The 25568-nt window shown below is 38.9% G+C and overlaps 1 protein-coding gene across 1 annotated transcript; it reads right to left on the bottom strand.

Annotated features, from left to right (window-relative positions):
• Positions 1–1324: 1324 nt before the first annotated feature.
• Positions 1325–22180, bottom strand: bor (ATPase family AAA domain containing bor). Its single transcript, XM_089643632.1, has 10 exons — positions 21898–22180; positions 15145–15299; positions 13803–13915; positions 12289–12495; positions 11761–11918; positions 11015–11293; positions 8906–9194; positions 7257–7364; positions 5401–5599; positions 1325–2768 (listed from the first exon to the last, which is right to left on the bottom strand). The coding sequence occupies exons 1-10, from the start codon at positions 22097–22099 to the stop codon at positions 2541–2543; spliced, it is 1938 nt and encodes a 645-aa protein (XP_089499758.1). The 5' UTR covers positions 22100–22180; the 3' UTR covers positions 1325–2540.
• Between the last annotated feature and the right edge of the window lie 3388 nt (positions 22181–25568).

Raw genomic sequence — 25568 nt, 5'->3', positions numbered from 1 at the left:
TTTTGAATAGCCCGCTATTTCGGTAGATGTTACTTTTGAAGCTGACATTTTTTCACATTTGACAAGTAAAAACTAGGCCATTAATAAAAATGGAACGATACACGCTTCAACAACGCATTGAAATTATTAAAATTCACTTGAGTGAATCAAATGCAAATCATCTTGAGTGATGAGGCCCATTTCCACCTCGGTGGCTTCGTCAAAAAGCAAAATTGTCGCATCTGGGGCTCGGAAAACCCAAGAGTTATTGTTGAAAAGCCTCTCTATCCTCAACGTGTGACTGTTTGGTGCGGTTTATGGTCCGGCGGAGTCATTGGACCTTACTTTTTCGAAAATGAGGCTGGAGCAACAGTTACGGTGAATGGATTGCGCTATCGAGAGATGATTAATGATTTTTTATGGCCGGAATTGGATGGTATTGATCTGGACAACGTTTACTTTCAACAAGACGGCGCTACGTGCCACACAAGCAACGAAACCATTGATCTTTTACGATTGAATATCAAAATAACACCTCTTATTGGAAAACCCTGTACAATATTGGATTGAATCACCGATACAATATCGTATTTGTATGCCTTTCTTGAAAGAATTAAGTTTTTATACGAACAAAACTATTTATTCAAATTCATATTGCGTAAATACGGGCGCAAACAAATAATACGTCTTAACATTTGCCAAAGAGTATTTGAATAAAATAATTAAATTAACGCAATCTATGAATGCGTAGATTAAAACGTATGTTCCGTTTAACCTTATAAACAAAAATTACTTCAAAAGTGCATTTCGACAATTAAAACTAATTGAATATTACATCAGTGCATAGATAGTACGAAAAAGATTGCGGAGATTTGCAAAAATTCAAACATAACGCTTCCATCAAATTTAATGGCAATCAGCGCCATTTTATTTGAGTTTTTTCGACATTTTAAAGGTCCCCGTTAAACGTCGACTCTCGGTCTGTTTCAGCTTTTGAACAAATTGTGATCAGCTGACAAGCATAACAACATGACAGTTGTGCTAGCCTGATGATTACATTTTGTTCAAAAGCTGAAATGGACCTAGATTCGGTGTTTATCAATGTTACATTTGAATTTTTGTAAAACACTCCAACCTATGGTGGGGTGAATAATATATATATACATATACATTAAAGTCTATATTAATTTGCTCTCGTGGTGATTTTGCACAAAAACGGCGCTATACAAATCATCCAAATATTATTGTTATTATATATACATGGTGTCTGAAAATACGTACAAGCAGGAAACTAGTGAATCTACATCAGATTTTCAAGTTTACGTTTTCAAGTGCAAATTTTGGAATCAAATTTTTTCAAAAAAATGGGAAAAAAATACGTTATCGAAAAAAAAAAATTTACTAGGGCACTCATGTGATTTACATTCACCAGTTTTCCGCTTGTACTATGAGTTTCCAGACACTGTGTACAGGCATATTAAAGTCTATATTATATGTACGATCACTTGCTGAATATATATATTTATATTATATACTAGCTGTCACATAACCGGCGTAACTCAGGGTAATGAATGTTTCGGCTCAGAGTAAAATTAGGTAGAACGCAGAACCAAGCGATAAAATGAGGTTCTCCTTTTTACCGACATTTTAGTAAAACAAACAAGTCATCTCTGCGGGGATCGGAAGATGGTTCACGCAAAAGAAAAAACGGCGCTACATCTCCTTTGTTTATCCCCGCTGTGTGATTTATCTGCATACACCTGCGGAGACACTGTGCGGGGTAAAATATATCTCCGAAAGAGTATGCAGAGAAATCTGAGCAACACAAAATGTACATTTTCAACATTACTTAAGAATTAAAAATTTATAATACAGAAATGATAAAATTCTTTTAAACATAAGATTGATATAACATTGGCTGACGATCGAATATTCTAGCCACTGAAGATACAAACTGGTAGAAATGTGCTGTAGGCACGTCCGTACAAAGTAAGCATAATTTTTCCTCACTTCTGAACGTGAATTGATCAGATATCGAAGAAACAGATAATTCAATTTCATTGGCCTACAAATCGAGAGTCTCATGTGAATTGACGATGTCAGTTATCTTAAATAAACAATATAGGAATTAAACGTTCAGTGGTTCAAAGGATTCAGAGTTGAAACAAGCCATGTGCACTTTTTAAAAATTTACGAAAAACTTTAACTTTTTTGCTTTGAAATTAATTCATGGAGTATTCCGTGATAAATAAAATTAAAAACAAAATGTTAACACAATTCCTTTGACCAACATACATGTTGTACAGTATCGAGAATACAATGGACATGGTACGACCAAGTGAATCAAAATCTCATGTCGGAACACATACCAAGTGTCTGAATAACAGAAGAGTATGTATGAATGTGAATGAAGCAAGAATACTTGCGAAAAACGCCGTGATAGATACGTGATGTTAGTCAGTTGGTTTTATTTTTAAAAAGTGCACGTGGTGCACATCAAAAACGGCGCGTTATTTTTTCAAATCAAGAAACATGTTGAGTTTTTTCAATTTGATCGTTTGTCATTTTTTCTGATCCTCCGTAACTTCCGACTTCTTCTCCTCGGTGGTCTTTTCTTTGGCCAGGATATCGACGACGGGGGCCTGTTCGGGTTCTACTGCCGCGGCGGCGGGCACAGTGCTGATGCCGCGCGGTCCTCCGCCGACCGTTTCAGATGCGACGTCCGAGGGTTTCGGGTCTAGGTATTGCAGCATTCCGTGGTAACGTTCCTCAGTTGATAACCAATCCATCTGAAGACAAATAGAAAATTTATTAATTTACAGAAACATGTATGGAAGATACTCTCAGTATCGCCCTGTTGTGGTGATTTTTCACAAAAATGGCGCTATACAAGTTATCCAATAACACTGGTCAACACATTTTTTGTCCCTTTACCGAAAGTAGCCAAATCTGACAGGAAATTTCACGCTGATTTCAGATATATGATTAGTTTTTTTCTATCACGTCAGTTTTTTATGGGTTTTAAGTTTAACTAAAATGTGTATTAATTCATATTTATTCGTGAGTTATCATTGATTTTTTTTATAATATGGCAAAACTAGGCTCAAATGTCATTTGAATCTCACAAACATGAAAGAGAACTATGACAACATGAAGCTGCTGTTAACCTCTCAGAAAAGGACTTTTATTTACTTTGTGTTCCTTTGCGAACTGTCAAAACGTGAAAATTTTTGTGTTATTTACGAGTTTTGCTAAAAGCTTCATAACTCACGTTTTGGGAAACGTAGCCTCATTCTAAAAAATGTTTTGGAAAGATTATGAAATTCACTATCGTATTGTTTTGTTATACGTAAATATTTGCGTGTCTAAATATACATTTTCTGAAAACGTCAAAAATATGTAAAAATCGCTGACCATTATTTCAAAGCTGTGAAAAATGTACTTTTTTCTGAGTATCATAAAGAAATAACACTTTATATATTGAAGAAATATAATTAAAAACTATTAGTCACCTCAAAATACCGTCCAAACTAAAATATTTTTAATAAATTATTTAAAAATGCAATAAATTATGAACGAACAAGATGACAAGTCCAATCGACTTAGATAATGCACCTCTACGTTCCATAGATATTCTTGAATACAGACGCGTAGCGTTATTCATTATCGATACTCTGTTTTTTAAATCATGGCAATCCGTATACTAGTGATGGAAATAAATCGATTTTTGTAAAATCTCACGCGTTTACGTGAAAAGACGTACTAATGTCTTGACCGCTATTATCATATTTACGTCTTTTGACGTTCTAATGTTCCGAGTGGTTAAACCTGGCACAAAGAATGTTCAACATGCTCCCTTAGTAAAATCTAAACATATCTTACTTACACCCTTACACATTAAATTGGGTTTGATAAAAAAAAAAATTAAAAGGCTTGTCTAAGGATGGAAACGGCATGATTTACTTAAAGCAAAAGTTTCCTAAGATCAGCGACGCAAAAATTAAAGAAGGAATATTCGTGGGACCACAAATAAGAGAGGTCTTGACTGATCCGAATTTTATAACAGTGTTGAGACCAGTCGAGCTAGCCGCTTGGTCAGCCTTCAAGAATGTTGTCGAGAACTTTCTTGGAAGTCATAAAAGTGAAGACCATGTCAGCATTGTGCCTGAAATGTTCATGGCCTATAAAATATGGGATGTAACATGTCAATAAAAATACACTTCCTTCACTCTCATTTGAATTTTTTCCCCGAAAATATGGGAGATGTCAGTGACGAGCACGGCGAACGATTTCACCAGGACATTGCGGCTATGGAAAAGCGATACCAAGGAAAGTGGAGTCCATCTATGCTAGCAGAGTATTGCTGGACCCTGCAGAGAGACTCTCAAGATACTCACAAGTGCAAATCAGGAGCAAAAAAAATTAAATTGAATTAGTTTTGAAATTTTGTTACGTAAGTACCCATCATACTATGGAAGAATTATGTAAAAAAACATTGTTAAATAATAAAAAAACCTGACCTATAAAAAAAATTTTTTGTTTCATTTCGTGTTAATGGACACTAAATACATATAAAAAAATTAGCTATGCTTAACCTCTCAGACAAAGACTTTTATCTACTATGTGTTCCTTTGAGAACTGTCAAAACGTGATAATTTTTGTGTTATTTACGAGTTTTGCCAAAAGCTTCATAACTCACGTTTTGGGAAACGTAGCCTCATTCTAAAAAATGTTTTGGAAAGATTATGAAATCCACTATCGCATTGTGTTGTTATACGTAAATATTTGCGTTTCTAAATATACATTTTATGAAAACGTCAAAAATATGTAAAAATCGCTTACAATTATTTCAAAGCTTTGAAAAATGTACTTTTTTCTGAGTATCATAAAGAAATGACACTTTATATATTGAAGAAATATAATTAATAACTATTAGTCACCTCAAAATATTAACCGTTCAAACTAAAATATTTTTAATAAATTATTTAGAAACGCAATAAATTATGAACGAACAAGATGACAGATTCAATCGGCTTAGATAATGCAACTCTACGTTCCATAGATATTGTTGAATACAGACGCGTAGCGTTATTCATTATCGATACTCTGTTTTTTAAATCATGGCAATCCGTATACTAGTGATGGAAATAAATCGATTTTTGTAAAATCTCGCACGTTTACGTGAAAAGACGTTCTAATGTCTTGACCGCTATTATCATATTTACGTCTTTTGACGTTCTAATGTTCTGAGAGGTTAAGAGACTGCACTTAAAAAAATAAATGTTGACCAGTGTTATTGTTATTATTCTTGGAAGACCACTAGTCCCTCTAGAAAGTTAGAAGCGGTTGAAATAATTTTGACTAATATTCCGCCATCCCAATTTCACAGTAAAAAAATAAATAAAATATAGTAATTCTCGCCTTGAGCTGGTGTTCCTGAATGGCTTCGTCGCAAATGTCCAGCACCATCTCCTCGGTGAGCACGCCGTCCTGCGACGAGTACGCTGCGGCCTGCCACGCCACACCCAGCTTGCTGATGGCGCGCCCCGACATACCGGCCGTGGTAACGGCCATGCGGCGGCATAGCTCGCCGTAATCAAACGACGCCACCTTCAGACGTCTGCAAAAAGAGATTTTGTGATCATTGTGGGCAAGTCAAAATTATAAAGTCAGTAAAGGCAACGTTTTAACCCCCCCAGGCCAGTGGCATATTGACCGTTATATATATCTTAGATTTTAGAAAGTTTATGTGTATTTCCGCTTCGCAATAAAATGCAAATAAATGGGATATTTCTGAATATATCCGAAAACTAAAAACAGTTTTTAAAAAGTGATGAATTACACTTTCAAATTTTTTTATTAGAAATAAATATATCATTTTTGATAGTAAAACCCCTATTTTACGTTTTTTAAGGGACCGAAAAAAAAAAACCTAAACGGAGGGAAAATGTAAATGGGGGGTATTGAATTTTATTTTTTATTACAAAAATTGTGTATATATTATATATTAGGGATACTGAAGAAAAGAACTTTTTATTTTAAAAATATCATGTATATCATGGGGGGGGTATTGAAGAAAAACACATTTTAAATTTTAAAAACTATGTGATGATCGCGAATAATGTCAGAAAGAAGCGTCACAAATCGAGTTTAAAACCGAATGACAGATGCGTAAATAAACCGAACAAATGATGCTACAGTATTTTACAAATGGCTAAAATTCAAAAATGTCGGCCAATCACCGCGTTATGCACCGTACCCCGACCAATCACGGCACGGCCGGCTAAAATTGAAAAATGTCGGCCAATCACCGCGTTGCGCGCCGTAAGCCGACCAATTACGGCACGGACGTGTCAAGCTCGCGAAACTAACATTTTTTTAATATTTTCGACGTAAATTGCGGGAAAAAAAACGTAAAAAGCGAGTATCAAATGTACTAAAATGTATCGGGACTGAAATAATTGCGCGTAATTGGCGAGAAAACGTTAAATCTGGGGACGTAAAATTCGTGTTTCACTGTATTCAAATTTTGAAACCAAACATAAAAAGTTTTAAAAATGGCTCACTTTACGTTTTTTCGTCTAAACACTGGACTAAAAATACTGATAATGAAGAAAAAAAAATATTATTAGACAAATGTCTTATAAACATTACTGCCACCTCGCTTTACAAAAATTCACTTATTTTATTTTTTGTATAGGAGACAGTTGACGTAAGGTTCCCGTTAAATCTCCCATTTTACCTCAATCCTTTAACAACCCAGTCCCTTTAATAAAGTTCACCAGGGTTGTCATTGGGTATGTGGCTATGTCTTCTGGTTCTACTGTATGTCTCCCCAGGTATCTGCGCCTAGTTCCCACCAGAGCAGGACATTGGCACCATCGGTGAATTGGAGTCTCTTCATCCTCTTCACATTTCCTGCATCTGTTGGTGTTTTCCACTCCCAATATCTGCATGTGTCTCCTGAGATGGCAGTGTCCCGTTAGTAGTCCTACCAGTTCCCTCAGCAAAAATTCACTTAAGTTTCATAAATTTTTCTCAAATTGCAGTTGGAACCTTTGGTATCGTAGAAGTGTACATTTTAATTCTCCCGTGGTTAACTTCAAGATATGTATATAAAGCGTGGTGTTTTCTCTCTCTAACACCGTTTAAATCATATCTCTCACCATGACAGTAAGGGAGACAACGATTTTAGCCTGGGGGGCTAATTCTGCTCAGTTGTAGATATGGCCATGCGAACCCAGGGCTGTACGGTTAGTAAAATTAATATAAGTTACTTGTGGCCCTCTGCCGCCGGCTGCAGCACGAACTTGTCAAAGTAGAGGCGGATCAGTCTCTCTCTCTCGTCCAATCCGGGCAGGCCAAACTCTATCATCTTGTCCAGCCTAGGAAAGAGATGAAAGATTCATTAAAAGTTTTTCATTTTTGGACGCTACTTTTACATTCCTGCAAACATACATGAAAAATTTATAATAATATATTTTAGAGTTAAAAATCATTTAAACCTTCGAGGCCAATATTGAAAATGTCAACCTAGAGTTATCATTAAACATTACCATCCTCTTGTCATGCCATGCTGCCGTGTGGAATAGATAGCAGGTCTTGGTGTCGACCCTGACAGTAGTTGTTCGGTATAATTTATAGCATTCCAAGAGGTATGGACTATTATTATAATAATCCTGTGATTTTTCACGGGTATTGCACTAGTGGTTATTAGTGAAACAAAATGGCAGTACGCGTTATAAGCAGAAACGGTTCCTTGGAATGTGCATTTGTGCATTGCGCACTGCTTGTCTTCAGTCTTCACTTATAACTTACAAAGACATTCGTGTGCCACTCAATATATAAAAGTACGCTCCCAGTCATAATTCCCGCCAGGTCATTATTTAAGCTAACTTCTAGCGCAAGCGCAAAACAGTCGTGCATATGTCGTTGTGAACAAAACATTGTTTTACCATACCACGGGAACAGCATCTGAATCAGCTCGTTCCGCCGGAACGGTGAAATGAGCGGGAGAGATGACGCTTATGATGGCAAATCACGTCTGCGAAACAACCTGAAGGTAAGTTTATTTTGCACCACTTTGATCACGCGGATTAGATGTATTTGTTTAGGAATACTAATTTAAAATGTTAGCACTACAACATTCACACATTTTTTTTTTTTTTACATTGGCTCCACACAGGAGGCCCTAAGGAAAATAATTCCACTCAGGGCCTATATCATCTTTGGGGATGCTGTGTGCATGGTCTTTTAAGGGAAGAAAGGATAGGAAGTTCTGGGAGGGAAAAAGGTAAGAGGTAAGAGGGGTGGGAAGGAATCTGGGGGTCCAGGAGTGACAGACGTATGAATCCATCCCTTCCAATGCGGTGCAAGGTTTTTTTTTTTTTTATAGTGAATACCTCACGAGAGTCCTAACTGCTCCCGTCTGGAGCCAGTGAGACTATGGCATCCCCAATTGGGGAATGTTGTGAGGCTGAAGGTAAGTGGGGAAGGGAAAGAGGAAGGTGGGGAAGTACCTGGCTATTCAGATCTAGTCACTAAACACGGCTAAAGCCATTTGGAGCAACGTTTCAATTCTGAATGGTGGTCTTACACCAGGGCGATACTGGTAGTATCTTCCACTCTGGTAATCAGTATCTCCCGATCGGCACCAAGACCTGTGGCAGGGGTGTTGGTACCCATACTTGACTCCCAAATTGAAATCCCATTGGTACTTGTGTGCGCTGAATTTAAACGGTTCTCCGAGATTTTCAGTTATGAACTGCGTGTCTTTTGCTCTTGAGAACTATTGTTAATTCTGTTATTTTACAAATGTAAATTAGTGGAATAAATTAATTTCAGTGCCACCATTAATTAATTTGCTACACCTATAATAGACACTAGGTACATTTTAAAAGTGAGATGCACTTTTGACAATTAGTACCTGTCGTTAATGGCGGAATCGAACTGCTGCGGCGTGTTGGAGGCCAGCACCAGCATGAATGTGCCGCTCTGCTCCGAGGTGCGGTACAGGAAGGCGTTGAGGGCGGCGCGCAAGTCCTCGCTGATCTTCTCCGAGGAGCGCTTGCGCAGGAAAGCGTCCGCCTCGTCTATGAATAGCAGAACGCCGCGACGGCTCGTGTTCGCCCAGTCAAACACCTTGTGGATGGCGGCCACGGCTTCTCGGCCCATGGGAGCCACGTCGCCGCCCGTCATTATGGCATAGTCCATGCCTGAAAACATGCACTCGTTAAATATTGGGATGGCGGAATAGTAGTCAACAGACTGTTATTAATTATATATTTTCTCAGATGACAGGTGATAAATGAAAGGAGAAAGGACAATCATTAATACTCTTTGCATACAATAATTATGCGAATACAGTAGAACCCCGTTAATTCGAACCCCGATAATTCGAAAAAACGCGTAATTCGAAATTTTCGCAAAAAAAATTTCCGCTGAAAAATTTTTTCATACAAAATTTTTTTTAATTCGAAATTCGTTAATTCGTAATTCGAAATTTATTTTTGTCCGCGCACGAAAATTTGTTCGTGTAATTCGAAAAAATTTGATTTTTGCGAAAATAAATCATAATATTTCGTAAATCTGAATCTAAAAGTCAGCCGTGGCGGTGAAACGCCGAAAAATGTATTTTTACGTGGTTATACATCGTCCTAATTAGTATTATTATTTTGTAAATCTCAATCGATTTACACTGGAATGTTGTATTTTTTCAAATTTATTTCGAATATCCGAGTTTAAAGGGCCGAGAAAATACATTTTACGCGGATATATGTCGTAGTTTTACGAGTTTACGCCAAATATCTGAATTTAAAGGGTCGGCCGCGACGAAACTCGGCCGCGTAATTTCGATTTACGCGTAAATATATCGTATTTCATCACCGCGACGGAAATCGGACGCGAAATTTCAATTTATGCGGAAATATATCGTATTTTTACTAACTTTACTTCGAATATCTGAGTTGAAAAAATACGGCGCGACGGAAATCGGCCGAAAAATTTCGATCCATGCCGAAATATGACATATTTTTACGAATTTACTTCAAATATCTGAACTTAAAAGGCCGGCCGCGACGAAAAACTGCCGACAAAATTCGATTTACGCGGAAATATATCATATTTTTACGAATTTATTTCAAATATCTGAATTTGAAGAGCCGGCCGCGACGGAATACGGCCGCGAATTCTCGTTTTACGCGGAAATATATCGTATTATTACAAATATCTCAATTTAAAGGGTAGGCCGCGACCGAAATCGGCAGCGAAATCTCGATTTACGCGTAAATATATAGCATTTTTATGAATTTATTTCGAATATCTGAATTTGAAGAGCCGGCCGCGACGGAATACGGCCGCGAATCCTCGTTTTACGCGGAAATATATCGTATTTTTACGAATTCAAATTCAGATAGTTGAAATAAAGGGCCGGCCGCGACCGAAAATTACCGCGAAATCTCGATTTACGCGGACATATATCGTATTTTTACGAATATCTCAATTTAAAGGGTAGGCCGCGACCGAAATCCGCAGCAAAATCTCGATTTACTGGTAAATATATAGCATTTTTACGAATTTATTGCGAATATCTGAATTTAAAGGGCCGACCGCTACGGTAATCGACCGCGAAAATAAAGAAATAATTGGTATTAATACGAATTTACAACTAAAATACCACCCGGATTTGAAGAGGCGGCCGAAAAAATCGATTTTCGGCGTATTTAAAAAATTTTTTTTTTTCATAAAATTTCGAATTACGTGGGAATTCGTTAATTCGAAATTTGATTTTTGATGTCCGCTGGATTTCGAATTAACGAGGTTCTACTGTACAGCACAAGAGTCCCAATGGCTCAAAACAGTCTGACGCTAGTGGAACTATGGCATCCCTAATCGGGATATGTCGTGAAGTATCTGGCTGTTCAGAACTGGTCACCAAGGATGGCTAAAGCCATTTGGAGACTGTTACGATTCTGAATGATGGTCTTTCCCAGGGCGATACTGAGAGTATTTACCACTTTATTGCAGTGTTTTGTACCTGAGTGTGCGGCCAGCTTCTTGGCGAACAGCGTCTTGCCGGTGCCGGGCGGGCCGTGCATCAGCAGATTGCGGTGCATGCCGCCGTTCAGCTTGGTGTTCTTGGTGGCGAGCGCGACGTCGCGCAAGCGCGCTTCCAGTCGAGGGTCCAGCACAACGCCGGACAGTGCGTCCCGCGGCCGCCGGTAGTGAGCCAGAGCGCGGCGCGCAGTTAGCACCGGGTGCTTCAGTGTTTCAAGCAGGGAGAAGCGGGACGTCTCGCCGATCAACGTCGGCTTGCCTGCAAAGAGAATAATTGTAAAAATTTTTATAAAAATATTAATAAATGTAACATAGAATTCTCCTCGATATCGGAGGACATTCGGTTCAGGAGCAATAAACGCAGGTTTGTCCTACAGGCAGGAAGATAGAATAATCTATGATAACGCTGACTAAGATAGTCATCTGGAACATTGAAACTCACGCGCTCCAAAATAAGGGAAATCACCTGGCTAATCAGATATGGTTACCAAAATGTTTCAATTCTGAGCGTTGGTCTTTCACCAGGGTGACACTTAGTATCTTCCACTACTTCTACAGTCTTTTCTCCATAATTTAATCCTGGCCTCTTCCTACCGCCCGTTCCTTGACATACCTCACAACGTTGCCCATTAAGTAGACAATATCTGTCTTTACAACTTACTGTGAGGTTTAAAAACAAATAATAGAAGGATACAACAACAACAAAGAAAGCTTAAAAGGACTGACCTATGCGTGCCTCGACATAGCGTGCCGTGACGCTGGTGGCCCCTCGTGCCGTGTAGACGCCAAGCGCCAGTAGAGACAGACCGCCAACAGCTGTGAGGGCCTTGTCCCAGTCCGACACCAGAGCATTGAGACCTGTGCCCAGCACACTGCCTGCCGTCCTAGAAGAGAACAATTGTTTGGTGAGTAAAGGGGTTTCACAGGGAACCCATTTAAGACCACTTTTAAAAACAATTATTTGTTCTTTATCATCTCCTTAGCTATTTCATCGCTGACATGCTTTCCTTAGAAAACTTATATTTTCAATATTTTTATAGTGGAATAACTTATTAAGAGAGAATTTTGACACAACATTTGAATGTGCGATTTTCATTTTTATTTATTTAGCATTTATGCTTTAAGCACTTTTTGTGAATGTTGAAATTATCAACTTATCGTATTTCATATCCCTAAATAACATTCTTAAATTTACACGCACCATTATCTATATTTAATTATCTAAATATAAGATTCCTAGAGCATATTACTGACTTGATGCCCTCCATGACGGTGACCCTGTTCTCCTGCGCCTTGAGGCGAATCTGCTCCAGCGTGAGGTCGCGGTTGTCCCGGTCTGCCTTGGCCTTGGCGCGCGCCTCTGCCTCTATCAGCTTCATCTTGTTCTTCTCCCGCTGCTCCATCTCGTACTCAATGGTCGCCTTGCGGAGCGCCTCCTGCTTCGCCACGGATTCTTCCTGCCTGGAATTGATTAAACATTCAATTAGGCTAATTATGAACTCTCTACCCCTGCTGTGTATTTTTACATCTAAACAAACATCATCAACCCTCCCTCGCCGGAGGGGGTAATTCACATACCCCCAACCAGGATTTGTGATATCTAAATTATTTTTAACATTATTTGAGGAAATCCTAGACAAACTATTCGGGAATCGATCTGAATTTAAAAAGTTATATTTTAGATATTTTAGTTTTTATTTTTAAAACAACAACAAAAAAATAAATAACGAAAAACACAAAAAAACTTACATAATATATGGTACATATAATTTTCCAACAAAAAGAGAACAGATGAATAAACCACTTTTAAAAGTGCAGATGGCATAAAAATAATATAAATTAATAGAAAGGGTTGGTAATACATAATATCAAATCACCCTCCCTAACATTTTTAAAAAATTCCTCGCCTTTTTAAAGTTACCTTCGATTTTCTGTTTTACCATTTTGCATTACTTGATGATTAAGTACTGGGAGAAGATGGACGATGTACTACGGTTAAAACGGTAGGGATATAAAAAAACTAATAAGTAAATGTTACTGGAGAGGGCAGAAGGAGTGTTAAAGACACAATCGCTCCTAGATATACGGGGGAGCCTAATGACCCCCCTTCGAGTGACATGTGATTATTTTTCCTTCAGTCCTTCAGTTCAGAATGTCAAGGTTAAAATCGATGCTGAAGGTAGGGAGGCAATCATGCCTAAATTAGCGGTGACCGGATAAATCATCAAAATGATAATTCATCACATCTTTAAAAAGTTATATAAAGTCATGGAAAGTGATGCAACTTTATTATCTGGGTTAAATAGGTTAAGTTAGGTTAGGTTTAAATTTTATTTCTTTTGATCGTTTCTAATGACTTTATATCACTTTTTAAGTGTGTTGAATTGTCAGTGTGTTGAGTTATCATGGAACCAAATTAGCTACGATTTCAGTTGAAATACGTAATTTCAAACTTTGATAAATTGACTAAAAATAGACTTAGCGCCGGCATCTCAATACGTATGTCTATAAATACTACATTTACTATGTTTACATATACACGTGGTTTCGGGAGGGCGGTGTAAACTCACAAACAACATAAGGGACAGTGGACATTCATTGGCCGTTTAATGTGGTTGTTTTGGCGATTTGCATTAACCCGCAAGATTGCCCCCATTTGACCGTTCCAGACTGATCTTTATTCTAATTTAAATGTCTAAATAAACAAATTGAGTACGTACTAAACAAAAGAAATTAATTCAATAAATATATTGGATGAATGTACTTACTTCCTGAGATTCTCTTCCTGCGACCTCTGCTGCAGGGCTAACTGCTCCTCGTAGCGTTTCTTGGAGAGCTGGTCCTGGTACTGCGCACGCACCTGGTGCTGCTTCGTCTCCTCCTGCAACACACAATGGGGTTAGCTCCTCACCATCTTCAACTTGTCCTGTTACATCGCATCGAGGGCGACACGCTGGACTTTAGCCTCTAGAATAGCACTCAATTCTAATTTCTGACATTCTTAATTAAGGACTTTCCCACCTGACGTTTACGCTCCAAACACTGCAGTCAGTCCCTTAAGACATGGGAATCAATTAAAGGAACCGCCGATTTCTGCATAGTCAAGTTCTTATCAAAACTCGAAAAGCAGTCAACCGATATTGCTGAAAATTTCAAAGATTGTTCTTATTAATGCCAGGAGTGTTAAGAGAGTGGTTTGACTGGTGGTAGAGGAAGTCGGGGACGCCTGAGGAATACGTTTGGAATATTTCTTCACCAGAAAGAGATACGGAGTTGAAATGAAGTCGATGTAATGTAGTTTTTTAACAGTAACATTGTGGTATACAGTAGTGAATGGTGGAACAAGTCGGAGACATCCGAGAAAGACATTATAAATAGCGAAGAATTGAGGCGTCCACTAGTTATTTAAATAATTATTTTTCAAAAACAATACAAAAACCAGTATGTTGCAAAAGCGATAAAAATAATACAAAACTTATGGTTGGCATCCTTTGAATTATTATTATTATTATGTAATGAGCAGGCAGCATTCTGCCGATGCGCTCATATCTGATTTCACAACAAGTTTGCCAGTAATTGAGTTGTTTTAAGTTTGAACTAAGTCCTTTCTTCTCTCCAAATGTGAATCCAATAGAGCTTTGAATTGATTTATATTTGTTGCATCGATGACATGTTGTGGGAGTTTGTTCCAAGCATCCACTACTCTATTTGCAAGGAAGTGTTTTCTAGGATTAGATGCAAAAGGCGTTTTGGTAATAGTGTCCACGGAGATTTATATTTTTATTAGTAGTGAAGATTTCTTGGATGCTAGGGCAACTGTAATGTCCAGATAAAAGTCTCCATCAAGTCACCCCTTTCTCTTCTTTCTTGTAAGGTTGGTAATCTTAGTTCCTTGAGTCTATCTTCGTATCGTAGATCTTTCAGAGCTCTTGGTATTTTAGTGAAACGTTAAATTGTGTATGAAAAAACGCAACATCTTTTGCAGATCTTTTAGATGTGAGGGTGAAATGTTAAACGAGTGTCCTACACAATTGTGCAGATCCCCAAATCGGTGAGGATTCCCAATAGCCTGCTAATGCACGCCTTGTTGCTTCTCCGAGCAGATCTCACCTGCAGGGTCTTCCTCTTTTCCTCGTGGTCTATCCGCTTCTGCTCCACCTTGGCCTGCTCGATGTGCGCCTCGTACTCCCGCACCTTGGACATCTGCTCATGCTGCCGGGTCACCTCCTGCAGCTTGCTTAGCTCCAGCGCTTCCTTCGAGTGCTCTGAAACGTTACATCATGTCTTTAAGTTCTTATTCTTATTATTATGGATGAGCTCAGTAAATCATTGAACAAAACAAGAATCGGATGTCATATTGCAGGGGTACGTATGAACAATATGCAGACGGCATGGTCATACTAGCCTTCGAAACTTCTGGCCATATGCGAAACATACGTTCATAATCACAGGGTAATGTACAATGCTAAAAATCATCACTGATCACTAGGGTGTCCCTTATATTTCAAAGTTTTTATTTTCTAATGCATAGGTCTTAGTTTTGTTCCTTTGCTTCTAAAACACTCGGATTTTTTTTTTAACCTTATTCGGAGCACGATAACCCGTGCCGACTTGCACCGAATCATGTTCATACAAGTTGCGCGGAAGTAGCGGCGCGCACTCGCGGTATCTGTCATTTGTGTTCAGTTATTCTCGTGATTATCACGTATTGTTTTACATTTAAAAGATGGCAGTGGAATTAAGAAGCAATAAAAAAAGTATTTTCTTAGTTGGTGACGTAAATTATCAAATAACAGGCGCAAAGTTACCGTCTAACCGGCAAGTTCTTGCAGTACTTTTTTTTAACATTCGCGAAGTTAAATTGACTGTTAGTGAAAGCGCGAATCTCGTCATTCGAGAGTGTATTATATTTTGGGAAAAAGCTAGAATCCCTACCAGAGCTATACCTAACTGTGTAAAAAAACTTGTGGATCTTCACCATGCTTGGAGGGAGTTGCGAAAAAATTCCAAAAAAAAAACACTTGTTTACAAGCGCCGTGAGGAGGACTTTCAAAACAATTTAAACAATATATTCGATATAGCACACGTTGATGCTTTGGAACGGATGAAAATAGAAGAAGACAAAATATTTTTACAAAAACAAAGAGAACCAGGCCGTCCAGGATGCTTAGCGGGTGTAGACAAAAAGTTAGCCGAAAAAGAAGAAAGGACAAGAGAGAGAAAATTAAAAGAGAAGAAAAGACATGAGCAAATGTGTTTCGCGAGTTTATCGTCATCTCTTACTACACAAGATTTTATACAAACACAAGGACATACCGATCAACATACCAGCTCTGAAGAAAGCCTCGAGGAACCCTTGCCAACCACCTCTCAAACGGTTTCTGAAACTACTACAAAAAGAGGACGGAAAAACTTTATCACGCCTAAGTTAGTTGCAGCTTTAGATAGATGTCAATTAAGCATAAGGGATTCTCTCTATATTCTTCATGCTGTAGTAGAAGCGCTAGACCTTAGCTGTGATGATTTTCCGATAAACAAATCGTCCATTCAACGCATTCGCACACAGAGTAGAAAAGATAGAGCGGAATCTATAAAATCAGATTTTCAGGATAATATGCCTAAAATGGTGACCGTTCACTGGGATGGGAAATTATTACCTGGACTGGACGTGAGAAGTTCTAAAGAAGAACGCCTGCCAATTCTAATTTCATTTGGAGAAAAGGAACAACTGCTGGCTGTACCCAAACTGGAGAGCTCTTCCGGCCAGGATCAAGCTAAAGCTGTGTTAAACGCACTTCATGACTGGAACATCGATGACAAAGTTCAAATAATGTGTTGTGACACAACTGCGTCTAATACAGGGCGATTGAAAGGAGCCTGTGTACTTTTGGAACAAAGACTAGACAGGGAATTACTACTCTTTGCTTGCCGCCATCACGTTTACGAACTGGTTTTGAAATGTGTGTTTGAAACAAAAATCCAACAAGTTACTAGTAGCCCTGATATTCCAATGTTCAAAAAGTTTAGAGACAACTGGAAAACTATTAATCCTGCTGCTATTGAAACATACACCGATATCGTCACACAACATTTTTGTAATACAACAATAGAAGAACTGTTGACATTTTATAATCAAGAACTGCAAAAAACCATTGTACGTGACGATTATCGTGAGCTGTTTGAACTATCTATTATTTTCTTAGGAGGAGATAATGAGAAAAAAATTAATATCAGACCTCCTGGAGCGATGCATCAAGCAAGGTGGATGGCTAGAGCTATTTACTCTTTAAAGATATGTTTGTTGCAATCCCAGTTCAAAATTAGCGCCAAGGATAAACGAGCACTTCAAGACGTTTGTTTATTCATTGCGGTTATATATGTGAAACCATGGCTTGGATGTAGTCTGGCGGTAAAGGCACCAAATCAAGATTTGTGCTTTTTAAAGAGGCTTAAGGAATATGAAACTGTTGACAAATTGATCTCCAAAGCAGCCCTGAGCAAGTTTAGTCAACATCTTTGGTACTTGTCAGAAGAAATTGCCGTTTTGTCACTCTTTGATGATGAAGTTAATACACAAACCAAGGGAAACATTGTAGTGAACTTACAAAGAGAGAGTTTGTATGATTCTGGGAAGAGATACATTCCATCGAAAGAAGATATGTCTGATTTTTTGTATGGTAAGTAGGAATACATAGTTTTATTTTTTATACTGTTTTCACTAAAGTGATAATAAAACTTATTTATTATTGCAGGAAAATTATTAAGTGATTTTGTGTCTGTCAAAAGCACAAATTTATTTTCTCGATTAAAAATTGATGAGAACTTCCTCCAGAGACCCGTTTCTACGTGGGACGAAGATGTTGCCTATATAGAGGCAAAACGAAAAGTTTTTTCTTTAAGGGCAGTTAATGATACAGCTAAAAGAGCTGTAAAACTTATGCAAGATTTCCATGGTTTGATCACTGCAAATGAAGAACAAAAGCCATTTTTGCTACGCTGTGTGCAAGAGCATAGAAATCTGTATCCAGATTGTAAAAAAGAGACCCTCAAAGGAAAATATCCTGCATCTGTAATTTTATCTTCTTTTAATAAATATTCTTTTAAATATAAATATTTAAACTGCTTACTTTGTACTGTTCATGATTTATTCCTTCTGTGTACTCCCTGTGTGTAATAAAAGTTTATTATTATTATCATTATTTCAATTGATTTCAATACATAACGGAAAGGGTTAAAAACAGCAATTTTCAAAATCTTCAGAGCTCTGTCGGCACGGGTTAATGTTGACGTAGGAAGATAAAATTTTGTATTTAAGTAAGTCTGGGTAGTTCAAAAAGAAATAGTGGGTATGCATTTTGATATCAAAAAAAAAAATTTTTTCAACCATATAAGGGACGCCCTACTGATCACTGTGACATGTGGTCACTGATGACCTAAATGATAAAAATGATATAGAACCACAAAGAAGAGTACCGAGCGTGCGAGACAACATCCTCGCCAGGAGATTCAACAGGTGCAGTCTTCCGGTGAAGAAGCAACTATTCCATACATACTGCGTGAACTTCTACACTAGCGAACTATGGACAAGGTACACACAAGGCGCTGTTCGGCCTCCCTTGGCGATGCAGCGCCTCACAGATGGGCAGAGGGAAGGGTGCATGGGTTTGCTGCCTTGATCCGCCACAGAGTAGCAGGTACGAGTCAGCACTACAGGAGATGGGAAAACACTCTTGTGCAGACCATTGCCCAGTGGCAGGGCGCGCCCATACACCATAGATGAAGAATTTCCCGTAAGAAGTCACCGTAGTAACGGTACAAATGCTAAATATGTTTTTTCAATACCATGTAATGTATTTATTTAGATGTTTTTTATATGGCAGACAGAGTATTGCATACACCGCTCTGTTCAGCTGAAATAAACAAATATTATTATTATTTTGATGCATATCATACGGTTTAGCCAGCGTTGGCAATGTAGGCGAGTGAAAATATTTTTTGACAACTTGATTACAAAACATCAACTTTTCTCTACTTTCTTTAAATATAATACGCATGTATTTTATATTTAAACCTTCCGGAAGAAATTCTCTAAATGATAGTCAAAACCGTATCAAAATCCAGTGCGTAGTTTAGAAGAACTAAGCGCACAAACAGACAGACGCGGATAGCAACTTTGTTATATACGGGTTTTCCAATAAGAGGTGTTATTTTGAATAGTCCGCTATTTCGGTAGATGCTACTTTTGAAGCTGTCATTTTTTGACATTTGACAAGTAGAAACTACGCCATTAATAAAAATGGAACGATACACGCTTCAACAACGCATTGAAATTATTAAAATTCACTTGAGTGAATCAAATGCAAATCATCTTGAGTGATGAGGCCCATTTCCACCTCGGTGGCTTCGTCAACAAGCAAAAATTGTCGCATCTGGGGCTCAGAAAACCCAAGATTTATTGTTGAAAAGCCTCTCTATTCTCAATGTGTGACTGTTTGGTGCGGTTTATGGTCCGGCGGAGTCAATGGACCTTACTTTTTCGAAAATGAGGCTGGAGCAACAGTTACGGTGAATGGATTGCGCTATCGAGAGATGATTAATGATTTTTCATGGCCGGAATTGGATGGTATTGATCTGGACAATGTTTACTTTCAACAAGACGGCGCTACGTGCCACACAAGCAACGAAACCATTGATCTTTTACGATTGAATATCAAAATAACACCTCTTATTGGAAAACCCTGTACAATTTATTGTACATTTCTTAGCGTGCAGCCGTGGAGTTAATACGATGCCAAGTGACTCGAGCGATGAAGACTGTGGTAGCAGTACCTACATCCCAGATATAGATGGGCGGCGAGCGGACACTGTCTATGGCTTGATGGTAGATTCATTCTGGTATTGAACTCCCGGAGGTAGTCTGAACACACCGGCTGTGATTATACAAAAGACTACTTATTTCTTGCAACCCAAAATAAAAGTAACTACAAGTTACTACAAAGACAATATTGTTCTTCTCTATCTTTATTATAAGCATAAAAACTGATCTAAAAGATGACTTTCAGTTAACCCATACAATGAAATAAATAATAATTATAGGGCATTCGTCCCCGCCAAGGAACTACATGATGATGTTAAATTGACTTTTTTCCAACCTCAATCCTCACCTTCTCAGCTAAATCCTTTCTTACCTATTACGTTAGATTACAGCTATATTGTAGTGATGCTACGAGAATATTCTAGAACGATCGCCAATGCAAGACGCATTGTAGCGGGAACACTCTAGATGCAATGCGAGCGTTCGGCGTTCCTACCTACTGGTCTGAAATGTTCTTGATGCACCCGGACGGCTATATAATGAAGCGCGTTGAGATGTACTCAGTCAATCATTAATTAGCAGTTTTACGAGTGACCAACAAGCGAGCACCGCGACTGCTTGCTGCATTCTGAAGCGGCTGCTATTGCCGGTTCCCCCCGCGTGGCGCCTCGCTGTTGCTTCAGCTCTGCACGGACTACAAATCAATATGGACTTCTCGGGATCACATCGGCGCCCTGGCCCCGGCTATCATTCCTGGCCAGCGCTGACCTCACGCGCCTAGACCCTGCGACACCTTTGCCGCTCTGCGCCTTAACCCTGCAGCGTCGTCGCCAGCCTGCATCTCCCGACCACACCTTCGGCTACTTTCTTCACACTGGAGTACACGGAAGACTCCACGTCTTCACCAGTGCTGAACACATCCACGAGTCTCCACCAACGCGGTGTCGACTCACTGACCACCGCCTCGATCACTCCATCTCCGTCATCGCCGTCTACACCTGGTGTCATCCTCATCGGTCCCAGTCATTTCCCAACTGCGCAACTCTACTGACTCAAAATAAATGCTGTGATACAACACAACATCTTTCATTATCTCACTACCAGATTCCCAAAATATAAACACGGATATTATCACACCTCTAGAACAAATTTAACATTCAAGTCGTGACCTCTTTTTCTTTTCTTTTTTTACATTACACCCTCTCAGACAAGAGACTTGTTGCGGCGGCAGTTCGAAAACTATTCCAAAATTCAAAAAAAGTCTCTAGTATAATGTAATTCATTTTTATGCCTTTTTTTCAATATCTGTCACCTTCAAGAATGCTATATGAAGGGTCTTTTTGAGGAAAGGAAGAAATGAATTTTGTAGGAGGGAGGAAACACAGGGGCCGGCATCATTCCAGAGCCGAGCTGTTGAACTCAAAAACGAGTCGTAGAAACGACCCATTGTCATGTGACAAATGTCAACTGTGTTTCCTGACTGTGCTCCGGTATCCAAGATCAATGACAATGATTTATAGTCGACAATCTTAACAGCTCAACCACGAAGGTTGTCAGTGGAGTTGTCTAATGAAACTTCTTGGGAATTAGAGCTCGCAGGGGCAGGGCCATAATAATACGTCCAATATTATGAAATCACTCATTGATATTATGCAAATCGTTCTTTCTCAACGATTGTCAATAAAAAATAAGACAGATTTTCAATTGTTTTCTTTCCCGCCAATCTAATGTATTCTAGAATAATTTTAATAATAATTTGACACAAGAAAAATGCGCAAATTTAACTAAAATTATTAATTTATCGGTGACAGATTTATAAATGAAACTCCAGTTAAAATGATGCAACTATTGCCAGGGTCTTGACGCGGACAGCTCTATCGTAAGTTCTCTTTCCGGAGCTATCAGCGGTATGCCATTATGTCGGATCGTTCTTCGATAAGAAATTTAAAAAATGACTTCCTCCCGCACTTTACACTCGCAGATTACGCAATATTCAAATAATTTAACAAGTGAAATTCTGACAAAATATGAAAGAAACACGTCCTTACTTGATGATTCAAGTTCTTTGGCAGCCTTTGCGGCCCTTTCAAGGGCGCTGGAATCGAATCTGTAGGCTTCCATGGCTTTCTTCTCAGCCTTTGAGAGGTTAGGTTCTTTGGGTTCCTGCGGAGGAATCCCTCCTGCACCCATGTCCATGCCCTCCCCGACGGTCGGCGGGGTAGCCGGCTTGTATCCAAACAGCCAAGACATTATAAAACACAAATTTTCACTCTAAAACGATCAAATCAACAACATTTAACTTTTAGGTTATTCTAACCTAAAAACTGATAACCGATCGGCACGGAAAAAAAAGACAGCTGACAGTGTTGCCAGAGATAATTAGATCTGAGAAAAATTCAATGTTATTTTTATTTCAATGTAGCGGGTAGCTACTGATTGCTCGACGCGTAATAATGTTACAAAAATATTAATGTAATATTCAAACATTATGCGTTCAAAATCTTGTTTCGGAATAGGTTTTTTTAATATAATTATTTTAAAAAAAGCATTCTTATACATACCTATTTGTGCTGACTTCTGCAATGTTAGAGTGAGACAGCCACAGGCAAAGGTTTATATGCAGTAGTGCGTGCTCTCTCATTTTCTTTTGTATTTATCAAAAAATAACAAACTTCATTGACCTGTATGAGGCCTAGGAGTTGAAAGGTCTTTAGTAAACTGGCGACGGCTTTCTTTCAAATCGGTACAGGTTTTATAGTTGTAGAAACTACCATTCAAATCGAAACATTGTTTGAAATGGCTTTAGACATGTTTGGTGACCAGATCTGAATAGCCAGGTACATCCTTACCTTCCTCTTTGCCATCTCCTTCACATCCCCACTATTTTCAGATTCATGACATACCCCAATTGGGGAAGCCAGTTCAGAGTCATTGGGGATCATGTGGCCCTACAAGAGGTGTGGGCTATCAAACTAGTTTAAGATAAAGGCAGGTGTGCAAATAGTGTGTATGAATGTGTCAAAATGCTGTATATATGTTGTATATAACGAGACAAACACTCTATTTGCGCGTACAGTACTAACGATGGCCTTTTTCCATTAGAAGTCGAGTGACGTAAAAAAGTATACTGTTCAGCCAGTATAGAGATACTCGTCAACTAAATCGAACACCACCCTTGCACCTTGATGCACTTTACGATCAGCAACTGGAAATTTTCCTGTATAAATTTAATCTCTGACCGCGTAGTTTGTATCCAAATCGCAGACCCACCAGACCTTGATATCATATACGATGGTCTGTCCAGGACATATGGTACAGTCCTTGAAGTTTTTGTCATAATTTTTATTTTATTCCACTAACTAATCTTAAACTCAATGGCAATAGCACCATTCGACGCATCTCGCCAAGTTGAATAGTATACTGATACCGCTTGCCAAAATGTCAACAGAAAGAAAATAAAATCAAAATAGTCTGACCAGGCCACATTGCCCATCAGAAGGTTAATCTTCTTCTTGTTTCGTATGGTGGGGGGGTCAGAGGGGGACATCTAGGTCTTCGAGCCAGTCTAGGGCCTCAGGCGTCGCCATGTGGACCTCATAAATCCCGCCGGGGAATGAATGGAGTGGGCATTCGTTGACCACATGTGGTCTGCACCGCACCACATTCACACATCGCCGACTCTTTAAGACCCCATCTGTGCATCATGTGGGCACAGCGGCTATGGGAGCACTTTAACCTATTGTTGGCGGACCAGGTTTTGCGAGGCAATAAGAACCCAGGCTGTCTCTCGGTGGGGTCCTGTATGAGATGGGCATTTCCCACATTGGCCGTTTGCTACTCAAGTATCCACCTATCTTCTGGGGTGATAGGTAATCGGAGGAGCCTCTCTCCTTCCGCCCAGAAGGGCTTTCGGGACTTCAAGCGGCATGCCGGGTGGGAGACGACATCTTCGTGCAAAGGTATTGCGCTTGTTAAGTTTTGAATGGAAGTAACTTGTAAATGATAACACATCAGAAACTTTAAAAGGACTCTTGACTTTTATTTGCTCTATCCCCAATTACATTGTGAATATCAGGAGATCCAAAACTACCCAAGACAGACCAAGGAGGTTGTCTTTACTTATTAAAGCGTTAGAGAAAAAAGAGAATGGTAGAATGAAAAACTGATCCTTTATAATCTTACTTGGGAGTTTGCACCTACCGACATCTATGCATAATTTCTACAACTAATTATCTTGGTTGCATACAATTCAATTTTATCTACTTGGAGAGGTGTGAGTCCTAGATAAAAACTGCATTATTCAATTTTAAACAGCGCTTTTTTGCAGCGCCTTCTTGTATTCCAACAGTGTTGCAATTTCTCGCCTGATGTTTGGCGGGGTTATGTTTGCAAGTACGGGGAGCCAAGGGAGAGGAATAGAATTTAAAGTCCCGCTGATGGTTCGCATTGTGGCATTAAGCTGAACGTCTACCATGGAAGTGTGGGAGCTTCTAGCCCATACTGGAGCACAGTATTCACCCGTTGAGAAAACCAGGGCAATGGATGCTGTTCTGAGCGTGTTGGCGTCACATCCCCAGCTAATTCCAGCTAGCTTATTAACTAAGTTAAGCCTTGTCCTAATTTTTTTACCCACTGTTTCCATGTGTTGCCGGTAGTTCAAGCTCCTGTCCAAAGTAACTCCAAGATAGCGGGTGTGGGGGTCACGATTAATATTTTTTCCATCAAACTGAACACAAAGTTTGGCATTTGCTTGTGAATTGTTAAGAGCGGGAGCACACAGAGAGCGGTCAGAGTTCTGCGTTCTAGTGACCGTTGACCGCTCAAGAGTTCCAAAGCACACAAGCGGCGTTCAAGTTTCGTTTGGGTCTTTGCATATGCAACATGTCACTAGAAAGTTCATCATCCGATGAAAAATTATTGCTCTTATGGAGCTTAGCAGCTTCTAAAAAGAAAAGGAAGTATTGGGTGTACCCAATCAACACAACGCGAGAAGAACAAGGCGAATTTACTAATAATAAAATTTACTTAAAATTTAAATTTACTAGTAGCAATTTCAAACCAAGCTTCGGCTTTTTTGTCGCGGTTTTTATAATTTACATCACTTAAATCGTATAATAAACTCCTTTCCCTAACCAATTCAATGAACTTTTCCGTGTTTGTAACCTCAGACATCGCGGCGTTCTGGCGTTCTCTGCCTCGGCGGGAAAAGAACTCTTAGAACGCGACGTTCCGTTTTGACCGCCGCGGTCTGACTGCCCTCTGTGTGCGTTGTTGTTATAGTATCAGTACATTCTAATGAACGCCGAACGCGGAACTCGGAACTCCTGACCGCTCTCTGTGTGCTCCCGCTCTAAGATGGAAGGCTGTCGCAACTGTTTTCGACCCATTTGGCTTTAGTCGCCAATTGAGGAAATGTTAGAATGTTAATAATATTTCCTGAAAGAACTAGTTTCTAGTAGTTTTTTGAATAAAAAACAGAAAATTTTGTGTTTTACAATAAATATTATATTTTTATTATTGTACAAGGTTTCTTTGAAGATTCTGATTAAAATGTAATAATAAATAGAAATACTTTTTGTAGGTACACAAGAAGCTTAATCATCATATAATATTAATTTACATAGTTACGCAAACATCGTCATCCTTTCGGAAGATGCTTTCATTTTTGCAAATGGCATCTTATGTCATCACAACTGACATTTGTAAAACAAACAGAAGC

The sequence above is a fragment of the Hesperophylax consimilis genome, chromosome 20, assembly GCF_061612785.1.
Source record: "Hesperophylax consimilis isolate HC1 chromosome 20, BYU_Hcon_1.0, whole genome shotgun sequence".
NCBI classification, from domain to species: Eukaryota; Metazoa; Arthropoda; class Insecta; order Trichoptera; family Limnephilidae; genus Hesperophylax; species Hesperophylax consimilis.
The sequence above is the reverse complement of the archived record's forward strand: the minus strand, read 5'-3'. Positions and strand labels throughout refer to the sequence as shown.